The sequence below is a fragment of the Esox lucius genome, chromosome 24 (assembly GCF_011004845.1).
Source record: "Esox lucius isolate fEsoLuc1 chromosome 24, fEsoLuc1.pri, whole genome shotgun sequence".
Classification (NCBI taxonomy): domain Eukaryota; kingdom Metazoa; phylum Chordata; class Actinopteri; order Esociformes; family Esocidae; genus Esox; species Esox lucius.
This window is the reverse complement of record NC_047592.1, coordinates 22,069,606-22,082,465: the sequence shown is the minus strand read 5'-3', so window position 1 is coordinate 22,082,465 and position 12,860 is coordinate 22,069,606. Positions and strand designations below refer to the sequence as shown.

General features: G+C 40.8%; 1 protein-coding gene and 2 long non-coding RNA genes across 3 annotated transcripts; all 3 read left to right on the top strand.

The window, feature by feature from the left end:
- Positions 1-2,386: 2,386 nt before the first annotated feature.
- LOC117593936 lies at positions 2,387-4,050 on the top strand. Its single transcript, XR_004575397.1, has 3 exons — positions 2,387-2,728; positions 3,570-3,726; positions 3,876-4,050. It is a non-coding gene; the product is annotated as an uncharacterized LOC117593936 (long non-coding RNA).
- Positions 4,051-4,648: 598 nt separating this feature from the next.
- Positions 4,649-6,960, top strand: LOC105007134 (ladderlectin-like). Its single transcript, XM_010865949.5, has 6 exons — positions 4,649-4,819; positions 5,093-5,166; positions 5,320-5,414; positions 5,926-6,060; positions 6,550-6,664; positions 6,770-6,960. Exons 2-6 carry the CDS (start codon positions 5,103-5,105, stop codon positions 6,838-6,840), a joined length of 480 nt encoding a protein of 159 aa, XP_010864251.1. The 5' UTR covers positions 4,649-4,819; positions 5,093-5,102; the 3' UTR covers positions 6,841-6,960.
- Positions 6,961-8,479: 1,519 nt separating this feature from the next.
- Positions 8,480-9,237, top strand: LOC109615002. The gene is made up of 3 exons (XR_002196030.3): positions 8,480-8,612; positions 8,897-9,011; positions 9,105-9,237. It is a non-coding gene; the product is annotated as an uncharacterized LOC109615002 (long non-coding RNA).
- The last annotated feature ends 3,623 nt before the right edge of the window (positions 9,238-12,860 follow it).

The following is a 12,860-nucleotide window of genomic DNA, read 5'->3' as shown; positions in this document are numbered from 1 at the left end:
GTTGATGTTTGCACCTTGTGGTGAACCCTCTGTATTTGAGTCTTTTCTTCATGTTCGACATGGATAATTATATGCTTGCCTCCTGGAGAGTGTTCTTCACTTCGCTGGATGTTGTGAAGGAGTTTTTCTTTACCATTGAAAGGATCCTATATATGACCACTATTGTCTTTCATGGACGTCCATGCATTTTTGTTTTGCAGAGCTCACCAATTCGTTTCTCAGAATGTACCAAACTGTTGATTTGGCCACTCCTAATGTTCCTGATATCTCTCTGATGGATTTATTTTTTTACAGCCTAAGGATGGTCGGTTTCACTTGCATTAAGAGCTCCTTTGACTGCATATTCATTATTTAACTTGAATATATTTTTGTAAACAGCCAAAATAACAAAATGTGTGTCAGTGTCCAATTATTTCCGAATTAACTGTATGTAACTGTACGTAGAAATACAGCTGTATATGTGAACAAATAGACGAAGGTTTGAGAAGAGTTTGAGTCTGAGGGCATTAGAACGGTGATTAAAGTGACAAAACCTGGTACTTTCAGAGATATGTTGTCCAACAATGATGATCTTACTGTGGATGACTAAAAAGGTTCTCTGAAAGCACATATTAGGGGTAAAAGTAGGCCAGTGGTCTCTTTGTTGAAGCTGAGTAGTGCACAACCACAGGCTTCTGGATTCTAACCATCAAATGGGAAATAAAACAGAGCATTAATGTCGTTGGTAATTTGTGCGTTTGAACTTGAGCTGCTGAAATGGTCGCTGTATGGCGTTGTTCTGTGATCACAAAATAAACGGGGGCAGACATGATTAAACAGGCTTGTCTTGTAATTGCATTCGAAAAATTAATAAGGAAATGCTTTCATTTTGGCTGTTTGATGTGCACATCTTATACAAATTAAAAAATTGCTGTCATTGTGGGATTTATCGTAAAATAGTGGTAAATTTGTAAAGCTGGAGTCTCAACTCCAATCAGTTTGTCAAAATACACAGTTGGTGTATTAACAATAACATAAAAAAAATAAGAATGTTAATATAATAGCGTACAGATAGCTTTGGTCATGGCGCCAGAAATAAGGGAAAATATGGCGCGATCTGGGGGAATTCGAAATTCTAAAGCGACAAGAAACCTTTGGTTAACATCGTGTTTTGAAAACAATGTATTTTAATTAACATTTATATTGTGAAATGTAACTTACTTACCTTGACTTACCTTGACTACGAAGACAGCGAGAATCTTCCAAATCTCCTCCCGAAAATTACAGCAGAGAGTGAGTAAGACTGAGAGAATGAATGGTGTCGCGGGCGCGAAAAATGCGAGGGGGATGGGAAGTGCTGAATGAAATCTCGCGACATATATCCTGCTTTTTTAAATTATTATTATTTGTGTCACCGTTGTACAGTGTCTGTACCTTTAGGTGTCTTTTTGTAACTGTTTAAATTATATTGTGAGTAAAAGTGTGCATACTTTTGACTGCACCACTGTGACAGTATCTGCAGGGTCTTGATCCTTTTAATTGGCCGAAAATTTGTTAAAATGGCAATTGTGTTGGCATTTGTATAGATAAAAGTAATTTCAAAGGTGCATATGTGATATCTGTTTGCACTTCCTCCTTCCTGTAAACTGAATTAGTCCCCAAGTGTAGCCCATTTTCAACCCATGCACTCATTTCCCATTAGTGAACGACCTAGGCCCCACAAAGGGAGCCCAACTGGGTTTGCCCATGTTGGACTTACTCAGTTGACCCAAGTGGGCCCCAGATAAGAAGCCCATTTTGAGCCCATGCCCACTCTGTACCCCTGTCGCCCATTTGTAACCCATATGGGCCCCACATAAACGTGTTGGCTGGGATGTCTCCTAAACACTTAAGAGTAGGAATTTTAGGGTAAACCGAAGTATGGTTAGAGTTTAATTTTTGCTGAAGATCAGTACATAATCTGTAAGAAAATCAACCAACACTTTTTGGACTCTGCCAAGATAGGTGTTGATATCACAATGCAAGATCTGTCAGATGAGGCTGCATTCAGACATGCATCATTTGTTTTGTCTTATTAGCAGACAGATCAAAGATCTTGTTGGTCTGTATTTTTCATAGTTGATCAAATCAATTAAAGACAAATGTTCCACTTTGCTGAAAAAAAAGAAGAGGGGAGCTTTCAATTTAATGATCATTGTTTCCTCTCCTAAAACCCCATTGGATGAGAAAACCCTTCCCTTGTTACCTCCTCCAATGGATTTTAGGACTGACAATGACAAAACAGGAAAAGGAGTCAGTTTACCAAGACTTAATTAGGAGCACCTGTGATAAAGCCTGCCCAGCAGTCCAGGACATTCATCTCATCTGTGTCTGGTCCTTAATAAGGAGAGGAGAGTGACTCAGAATACTGAGAGATGCAGTTGTGATGTTTGATTTTTATTATTATTAAATAAATTAGATTAATTGTACCGCATGCTGGAAGACATTAGGGAACTACTTCACTTGCCTGCACTTGCCTTTAGTATATTCTCAAATTTGTACCTGTCATTCTTCAAACCCATTGGACAAGGTCTGGGGGAGGGACTTAATTTCATCCAATAGACTGTATGGGATATGTTGAAGGGGCCACTAGTTCCATTTCCTGTACTCTCCCTATAGTTCCCCTCAGTCTTCACAGCACAGTTCCTGTTTCATTGTAGTGGATGTGATGTGATGAATGAACATTCATTTGACTGGGATTTGTTCTCAGGTAAGCGCAAGTGTCCAAAAAGATGGTTTGAGTTTCAGTCACAATGCTTCCTGATTGACTAGACTGCGAGGACCTGGCGTGAAGCAGAGGTAACACTGTTCTGTGAATTAACCAAAGTCAAGTTCCTGAAATGGGCAGGGCTCCAGTTAAATAATAAACCAATAAACACTGTCGGGTCAGGACCATATTTATATTTAGCATTGCTTGCCTTGCCTTTAAATTCGCCACCAATTGAGAACACGCACGCCGTGTAACAGATCAGCCTTTCTTAGATTGTTATAACACCCGAAATTGTAGGTGTGTATTATACGATGATTGGTTCAAATGGTGACAGTGGTGATTCCATTTCTTACTGGTAGAGGACTTTCCCAAATTCAAAGAATTTGACTGCTAGGTGACCCAACTGTAACATTGTATCTGAGAGACAAGTCAGCTGTTGAGCAAATGCTCTTTTTTTTTTTATGTTGAAATGGCTCCTGGCCCCCGCAACTCAGACAGATAGAGTGTGGCTCTAATTGTCAGGGTCTGAAGATAAAGTGAAATTCAAATTGTGTGTGTGTGTGTGTGTGTGTGTGCCCCTCGTCCCACTCAGCTTAGCCAGCTGTGTGCTTGTAGTGTCTTGAGTGCTGGTGGACCTGAACAAACACACACTTGCGCGTTTAGGGACTCCAGCCTCCTGCTACCAAGCCTGGCTTTGTTCAACTGGACCTTTCCATAAGCGTAAGGCTTTTCACCTCGCAGCCTGGTCTATTGAAACTCACAGCACAAGGTTTGATGATTGACAGTAAAACTGGACTGTACAATGAACTTGTTCTTTGTCCTGGTCTACCTCTTATTCTAGCACAACTGTGTCTCTGGGCCGGAACCTAGAGTCTGAGCATGATTCCGACAGCTACTCTAGACACTTGGCATCGGTGCACAACCCTGAGGAATTCCAGTTCCTGCAGGCACTAACACAGACTGTGAGCCTCCTGCTCTGGATTGGAGGTTCAGCCCAGGTGGAGTATATTTGGACTGACTCACTAGGAACACGAAGTCTAGGGTCACATCTCAATTCAAATGAACTGTGGAGGTACTGTTGATCCACTATAGGTTTAGTCATCTGACTTATGTTTGCAAGCTGCATCTGATTTTTTTTATTCTTCAGAGAAACCCTGGAATGATGCAACATGTGGAATGAAGTTTCCCTCCCTGTGTTCTCTAAGGACAGAGTAGATCTGGCAGAATCAGACTTCAGTGTCTCTGAACAGACTAAGGATAATCAAAAGCATGAATGTTCTTGTGAATGCTCCTGATTTGACTAATAAAACAAGTGCACACATTCCTCTTGCCAGAATTATTGCCTCCATGATACTGCCCTGCATTAATCTTTATACCTTCTATACAATGCAAACCTACAATCTGAGGTGGTTCTCTGTGAACTGGAGTGGGAGGACCATGTGCTTATGACCTGAGGGGTTACAATTAAAATCGGTTTAATTGTAACCCCTCATCGGGCAATGAACATTCTGCACACTACCCTGGGTCTGTAAATTGCTTAATGTTAATGAAACCAGCTAGGTCCCAGTTTGACTTTACATCCTCCTCCAGTTTTGTCTTCAATTACTGTGGCTATCTGGCACTATAACTTGTTAATTGGACTGCTCCAGTTAGCATGTCTGCTGGCTGATGCCTCACCAATAATTTGACAGGCATGAGTGGAAATGGGAAGGCTATAGTGAACAATTTCCACAACTCTACATTCATGAACAAAGCTTTTCTAGACAACCAAAATGGACAACATTTAGGCAATGAAAGAAAACTGACTTAAGTGCAATTTCTTTCTAGAACATTCAGGAAGGTGCCAGCTGGCACTTGTTAGTCATCTCACCTCTTAAAGACCAGTCTTTCTGCCGAAGGTTTTGAGGCAAAAGCTGTGATTGAGGCCTTGCCTGGAACACAGGAGCCAAATTTCAATTAGGAGCACCTGGCAAAGCAAACCAGGGCATTCATCCCACCTGTGACAGGACCTTTAAAAGAAGCAGTAGGCAGTGAGAGGCGGTCAAGACCCTTGCAGAGAACCAAAGTGAAGTAACCTGTGGTGCTTAATCGGTGAGTGTTCTGTTTCTGTCTGCTTCCCAAGTGATGCCCTGTTCATTCCTTAGTGCCCTGAAGGTCTTGTTGAAAGTGATCCACTGTAGGTGGTTGACGATATGACGCCTTAGTCATGGTTAGTTGCCTCTGACATGGTAGTCTTGAAATACCCTGGGTGTGGTGGCAGATGTCAGCTGGGACAGCAACTGTTGGTCAGCAGCAGGCTTGCATTCTAAACGTTCAGATGTGTGGCTGGAGAATAAATCAGAATTTGTCAACCTGTGTTCTCAGGACACTCGCCATGCTGACCCTGACTGTGATCGTGCTTCTCAGTGCCCCCTTCACGCTGGCTGGCACAAAGGAGGGTAATTCATTTATTGCTTTTGTGTTTCTAACATAACAGGGTGTTATCTGACAAGTACATGAACATTGTAACTTAAGGTCATTTGTAGTTAAGTCTGGACTCTACTTTAAATCCTGCTGGAGCTACAAACACATCCTGTTTCCTCTCCTTACAGGTTCACAGAACAAACCATGCCGACAAGGATGGGTGAAATTTCAATCCCGCTGCTTTCAGTTTATTAGGACTCCCAGAACATGGATGGAGGCAGAGGTACAACATCACTCCGAACTTCTCCTGTGAATGTAGAGATTCTGTTGAAATCAACCTGCTCATCCAGTTTGACATTTCCTTTATGTGCATCTAAAAAGGTGAAAAAGCAAACCACAAGGCACTCATGTGGATTTCAAAGATAAAATGTCGATGTTGGCTAGATAATACTATACACTATGCAGTGTTTGACACCATGGCGTTTTTACACTAATCGGTGTACATTCTCACCGGTTTATCTATCATCTCCACTCCAAGTGCACCTGTGGAGGTGTATAATTTTTGAATACCTGACATGATACTGTTACAACGTTGTTTCTAACTAGACCAGGTTATTTTACTTTTTTATCTGTGAACTTGCACTATTGTATCCTGTTGATTTTATAAATAAGCCAGTGGTTAAGACCAACAGTATTACACCGTTTCAAAGAGCATTAGTGGTTGTGGCCAAATTTGAAATAACATGTAAAAAGACTAGCCAACCAATGTTTAATGAGGTCTTCTCTACCTATAGAGCCACTGTCTCACCCTTGGGGCCAACCTGGTGTCAGTTCACAGCCCAGAGGAGTCCCGCTTTCTATTGCAGTTGACAGATGGTTCCCCTGCCTGGATTGGGGGCTCTGATGCTGTCCAGGCACACTTTGTAAAGGTACCCTGTTTTCTGTTAATGAGTTAATGGAACATTGCCTTGAAAGGTGCTTCACCTGAACTGACATTGTCCTATAGTGGACCAGCATCGTGTCGTTAAACCGTTCTGGCCCATTTTGCAATTTGGTGTTCTACATTTCAAATGTTGTAGTCCTCTATCAGACCCTCTAATCCAGAGCAACAGTGCTTGTATGGGTAGTGGTGAATGCAGGCTTTCTCAATGCTACCTTGTCCCCTGCCACCAATACATGGAAACCATTTTTAGATTAAATTGTTGTAGACTTGGGGCAAGAATCTACCATCAAATCAAGGGCCTTTAAAATCCATCACTTTCTGCTAATTGGATTTCAACAGGGCCGGTCTACATGTTACTGCTGACGCGGTGAGAAATCTTGCACTTTGTGCTAGAAGACCAATGTGTCGTTTGAGTTCGTACACTAAGAAAGCGCACCATGTTTTGATACTGAGCCCATTCACCACTTTCCAACAGAACAGACAATGGTTCTGGAGTGACGGCTCCACATTTGGTTACCAGAACTGGGCGGAAGGAGAACCAAACAACTTTAATCGCACCAGAGAACCATGTATTCAGATGAACTATGGAAGTAAGCCCACCACCATTCACTGATCTATTATCACATCAATTATTTCACAATATTTTACTGCAGAATTGAGTGTCTAATTCAAGGTTCTATTGTTTCCATTTAAAGAGGAACATCGCTGGAATGATAATATTTGTTACCGAACATTTTCTTCTGTGTGCTTATTAAAAACATGTTGAATCAACTGGAACCAACAATGCATCTTCAATGAACACACTATGCTGAAGTTGAACACTGAATTATCTGCTGTAAATGTTTGTTCTGAAGGGATGTTGCTGACATTAAATGGTCGACACACATTTTTAGATTTTTCATAACAGCCTTGCATCCCTTAAAGACTCCTACAAAAATCTACAATAATTAAATGTATATTAATCTAGAGATGTTGTTTTTGTAGATTTCATAAAATTGGTTGTCTTCCTAAGTGACATTGTTTGGCAGAATACAGCACCTTTTTCCAACCCCTGCTGTTTTCCAGAGGTAGAGTACTGGACATATTTTTGGGAAACCGATTTCAGGCAGTATCCTCTCCACTATATTGATTTCCTTTATTGTATGTGTTTTGTCTTCTTGAATAAGAGACAACATTCCTGTAAAATCCATACATAATATCTTAGGCAATCTCTTTCACCCCAGAACCCATTTTCACAATGCATTTTGGCAATGGAGTACACTGACCTGCGATAGGCCTTTTACTGTGGTCAGTTTTCAATTGAATCCTTATGTATTAAATTGAGATGGTCAAGAAAAGGAGTTGTTCACATATCAGTTTACAAAGACTTAATTAGGGACACCTGTGATAAAGCCTGCCCAGTAATCAAGGACATTCATGTGTCAGGTCCTTAAGAAGGAGAGGAGCTACAGAACTCACATCACAGGATGACTCCGTGGAGGTTTTAGAAGAGGCTTTAACAAGTGGTGTGATAAACTGAGGTGCTCAGAAGGTGAGTGTTCAACAGGTGTCATTCTAATTAAAGTATGTCTTAATTCTGAATGACAATATATTCCACGTGTTGTGGCTGCTGGTTGAATTTACCAGGACTCAATTAAGATTGTAATGAAAATTGAAATACTACTGGAACTCTGGCAACCGTCTCCTCCTCTATGGAGTAGTTCACCTGAATATTGTGAAGGAGACGGTTGCTGAAGTTCCAGTAATATTTCAGTTTTCATTACAGTCTTAATAGAGTCCTGGTGATCACGCTTTTGGTGGAACTGGACAGATGTTGGTGTTCTATAGCAAAATGTTTTTGGTACAAACAAATATTTTAGTCATGGTTATTTTCTTTTTGCCGGTTAGTAAGGCATCTGACAGGAACTGGTCTTCATCTGTTTTCAGGACAACATCACCATGTTAAAGATGTTCCTGCTTCTCAGTGGTGCTTTTTCTTTGGGAGATGTGTGTTTCAGTAAGGACTCCCCTCATATTTCAATATGGTGTCATTTAGTAGTTTAATGCAGTTTGGAGCTCAAACTCGTTTATTGTAAACTAAGTCAACAGGGTACATTGTGTTTTTCAATCAGCCATTTAGACTGGTCAATATCTTACTGTTTTACAGTGACACCCGAATGTAATCAGGGATGGCACCAGTTTGGATCCTGCTGCTTCCGTTTTGAAGAGACTCAGGTCATGGACTGAGGCAGAGGAAGCCGTCTCATCCTAGATGTTTGGGTGTGGAAACACTACTGCATATTCCTGGTTTAATGACTTTGTCCATCTTAGCCTCTTTAGCCTCGCTGTCAGTCTCTTGGTGGACACCTGACCTCTGTACACAGCTGGGAGGAGTCTAGGTTCCTGGAGACGTTGACTGTAGGTTCACCTTTGACCTGGATTGGAGGAAATGATGGTGGTCAGCCAGAGTTGACAAAGATACCTCTTCATACACGCTTCATCAGAATGACCACAGTTAGAAACACTCCACAGGGACAGTCTTGCTCCAAGATCTTTAAGGTCATTAGGTGTAGTTGGAAATAGGTCTACAGGATGCTTGTGATGTCAGTTCTGTTTGGAATGTTGTGTAATGTCTTCATTCTCCCGTGTTCAGTTGGCCAGGACTGTAGTATAATGATGTCTGTGTTTTGGGACACCTTAATGCCTGTTGATTGGGCTGAACAGGTTACCTGTCTTAGTGTTTCTATAGCTTTCCAAATGGATTGGAATTCTGTGCTAGTTACTTGTTCATGAATGCCTAAATGTCATGGGGGTGTGATGCTGAAACCTACACTTCTCCATAGGACAGGAGCTGGTCCTGGACTGATGGGTCTGGATTTAATTACCCGGAATGGGCACAAGGGGACCCCAACAACTATAATGGTGTCAGAGAGCCGTGTATTCAGATGAACTTTGGAGGTACAGTCTTTCACTTGTCCATCAGTCACATCTAACTTGACAGTTCATTGAATCCTGTCTATGTGGGAGTAATTTCTACTGTTTCCTTTGAAGATGAACGTCGCTGGAACGACGATGTCTGAGAAGCGCTTTGCATCAGTCTGCTGCTGAGGCCATTAAATCAAGTGTTGTTGCTGTGACATCTTCCTGTTGAATGTTGTGGTTGTCAATAAAACCACTGAACACATTTCTCATGTCATTTGGCATAATTTCACAGGTCATGTCCTTGAGGGTTTTTAGTTCCAGAGTCTAGCATGTGGCAGTTTATGGGCATTTTAATTCAGTTCATTCAATCAAACTTCAACTAATGTCTGTACACTACTGCAGCATTGCTTGTGTAATTTCACAATAGCTAGATGTTCTATAGGTATTTGGTTTATAGTATTACTTTTTGCTGTTAAGCAATTGCTTGTTGGGGTTAAGCTTAGAATGGGGTTAAAATGGCTTAAGGTTAGAGTTAGTACAGGGCTACTAACCCTGAGGCCCGCGGTAGGTAATAGTTGTCAAGGGAAGTAAATAACTCACCAGCCCATTTCTATACTTCTGAATCTGATTTTAAATTTAGACATTATTGCCCTTTTCTGGCCGGCCAAAACATGTGGCCCTCCATTGACTTTCATATCCTGATTTGGCCCCGAGCCTGAGTGTGCCCTCCTCTGGGTTAGGTAAAAAGTTGCTGATAGTCAGTAGTTACTCTTTATAACATCTACAAAAAAACTTTTTAAATAAAACGTTACCAACACATCTTGGCAATGTAAGATCTGTCAGGTGTGGCTGCATTCATAATTTTATTGTTAATGACATTTAGACCAATCACAGGAGATCGTTGGTCTGTATTTGTCAGAGCTGATCTGATTGGTCGGAAATCAATTACTGAGAAAAAAAATCTACTTTTCCGCCACGCAAAAGAAAAAGAGAGGGTGGCAGCTTTTAATTTCAGTTTTCCATCAGGCATGGATTTTCATAAAAGACCTGTTACACTGAAAATGTTACGAAAGGCTTGATGTAAACATTAACCAAATGTTTTTACGTATGAGAGAGGGGGATTTTCCATGCAATTGACTGTACACATATCCCCATCAGAGCGCACCTGGGAGAACATGAAGGTGGTTATGTGAATAGGAAGAATGAGCCGTTGTGCAAAAACTCCAGGAAGTGAACACCGAGTCAACTAACAAATATCTTAATCACCACCGTAGTACGGTTTAACACCACTTCGGAAAGTCAGGTTGAACCATAGACATCATATATAAAGGCTAGATGTCTTATGGCGCAGTCACTTCCGGCATCACCGGCGGCCATCTTGTCACAGGCAGGCTTTCTGGCGGACTCCGTTGTACCTGATGTAAGGTGAGTGATCAGCGCGAACACAAATACTCTTATCTCGCTGAAACCTAAAAGGATTTACAAACGGTTTGGTTTCTTACAAACGTTATTAACGTGGCTATCATTCTGAATGCTTGAAAAGGTTGAAATTGCCGCTTTTCTTTTCTAAAAACGACTTAATTGTGCAGCATAGTTGTGAATCACGGCAAGTTATCAAGGCAGATATCACAATCGAGCTGTTACACCAATAACAATTTTCTGACAACTAATCTTTTGTCTAAATTACAATATTTGTGGATGTGGTTGTAGTTATTTGCTGGCTAATAACAATAAGCTTTGAGTGAGACCTATACCCAGATAGCTAAAAATATCCGCAGGGCTTCTGTTTGCCGCCGGCCCTAAGCTGTCGGCTATAGGTGCGTCCTGGCAGCATATGGGTGAAAACGCTGGAGGTATGTAATACGTTGCGCTAAACTAAGTTTTACATTTAAGTCCAATTCATTAAATGTATGCAATTACTTCAAACATATTTTTACGTCAATGATTATCAATAGGAGAAAGTCATCGCTTTGTTATTGGCCCTTGGATGCCCCTGGCATCTCGTGTACAGCACAAAGTTTTCAGCTATGAAGGTATATTCTAGGCCTATGTCTTATTGTCCAGTGTTTTACAAGTATTGAAAATATTGCTTTTAGTAGTTGTTTTTTTATTTTATGTAGATTTCCAGTGACTCCAGAATGAAATCCAAGCTCTGAGGGAGGAGAACCAAGCCCTGAGGGAATGCAATGCGCAAGCAGGTGAGAATGTGCACTCTTTCTTAAATGTAACTTTTTTGTGTGTAATGTAGGTTCAGAATTACCATATGCCTTTGTTGCTTCGGGTTGACAGCGGCTCACTTCAAGAGGACCCACAGCCGACCTAGGCTGACTACTGACACCCCAGCATCACTGACCTGGAACACTTTCTTTATCCTGCAGTCAGTAACATCAAGAAGCCAGAAGTGCCAGACTACACTCACCAAATCCACTTTTTGTATTTTAACTTTAGTATTGGCTTATTTCATTCCGTCTTAACGATTCTATTATAGTTTGTAAATCCTATTTCATACCTGTCACTTGATATTGCACATTAACTAGTACCAAAATTCGACTTTAATTTCATCAGTGTGCTTAACTGTTATTCTATTAATAATAGCTTGGGAATACTATTTACAACCTCTGATACTTGATATTGCACATTACCTGGTACCAAATATTCTACTTACTCTGTTTTTAACATCAGCATTTTTCATTCCATCACAGTGCTTAACTGTTATTCTACCGCCTCCGGTCTGCCGACTCATTGCTCTCTGGGTAGCAGCTAACGTTACAGTTTAGCTGCTAACCAGCAAAGTTGCACATGATTCTGTCTGCATTGAGTTCATTAGATGCTCTTTTCTGTCTACGTCAAGTTCATGGTGTGGTACTTATTATTATTATTATTATTATGATACTATCTTGCTCCAATTTGTTTGCTGTCTGCAAATGTTTCGGTTCCAATTCTCTTGTATTCAGTTTTTTCCTCACCACATGCCGGTGTCAAAATGGTATGTATTGGATGCTCAGCATGTTATGTTGTCAATTGATTCAAGAAGGTTTAGTGTCCTAAAAGTATTTTTAAGGGTCCTACACCTCACACTGATTATACTTTTAAGGTCAGGGATGCAAACTAGTCAGCTTTACTAGTCACCCTATACCATTCATTTGCATTCCTGCTTTCTTGTGTCCTGTTTTGGCAGGATCATCATAGTAATACAGTATTTGCTTTTGACGGTTCCTCTCTGTCCTGGGCTTCATCATAAACATTGACATGTTGATGTCGATGATTCCTGTGCTGCTTGAAGGACAGCGATATGTCCTGACCTACAGGTTCAGCCAGGACCACTTGGAGCTTCTCTTCAACTCCATCAGAGCATCTGGTAGGATTCATCATTTATATTTACCAGCCGACACAGTGACACAGTGTCAGCAAATGCTTGTATTGTTTTCAATTTGTCGGTCCATATGTAATTTAAAAAAAATATTTAAATGTGTTTTCTGAAGACATAAACCCTAAGGCATACAAAATACCTGGAAGTGTCACAAACCATTTTGAGTATTTAGAAAAATGTCTGGGTTTGACTTTGTTTGCAGAATTTATCATCACTGATACAGTCTGAATTGTATGATAATGTCATTCAACTTTATGTGGAAAGATCATTCAGTGGTGGCTATTTTTTTTTATAAGCATAAAACATTTTAAAGCATGTATTGAACAGCTGTACTATACTCGTATATCTTGTTTTTTCTTTTACGGTGGCTGGAATAACAACCCTAATGCCAGCCAGTTCAAGTACATCTTTAGGAAGCTGATGGTCCGGTGTGGGGTTGTTAAACCATGCAGAGGCAATGTGACGGCACAGGATGACAGAGTCCCTACCAGCTGACATTCCTGCCCTAGTACATG

Excerpts from the sequence above, each read along its gene's own strand:
- LOC105007134 (XM_010865949.5), top strand. The coding sequence starts at position 5,103 with ATGCTGACCCTGACTGTGATCGTGCTTCTCAGTGCCCCCTTCACGCTG. Across the intron at positions 5,167-5,319 it reads GCTGGCTGGCACAAAGGAGG|GTTCACAGAACAAACCATGC; the intron begins GTAATTCATTTA and ends CTCTCCTTACAG. Across the intron at positions 6,665-6,769 it reads TATTCAGATGAACTATGGAA|AGGAACATCGCTGGAATGAT; the intron begins GTAAGCCCACCA and ends TTCCATTTAAAG.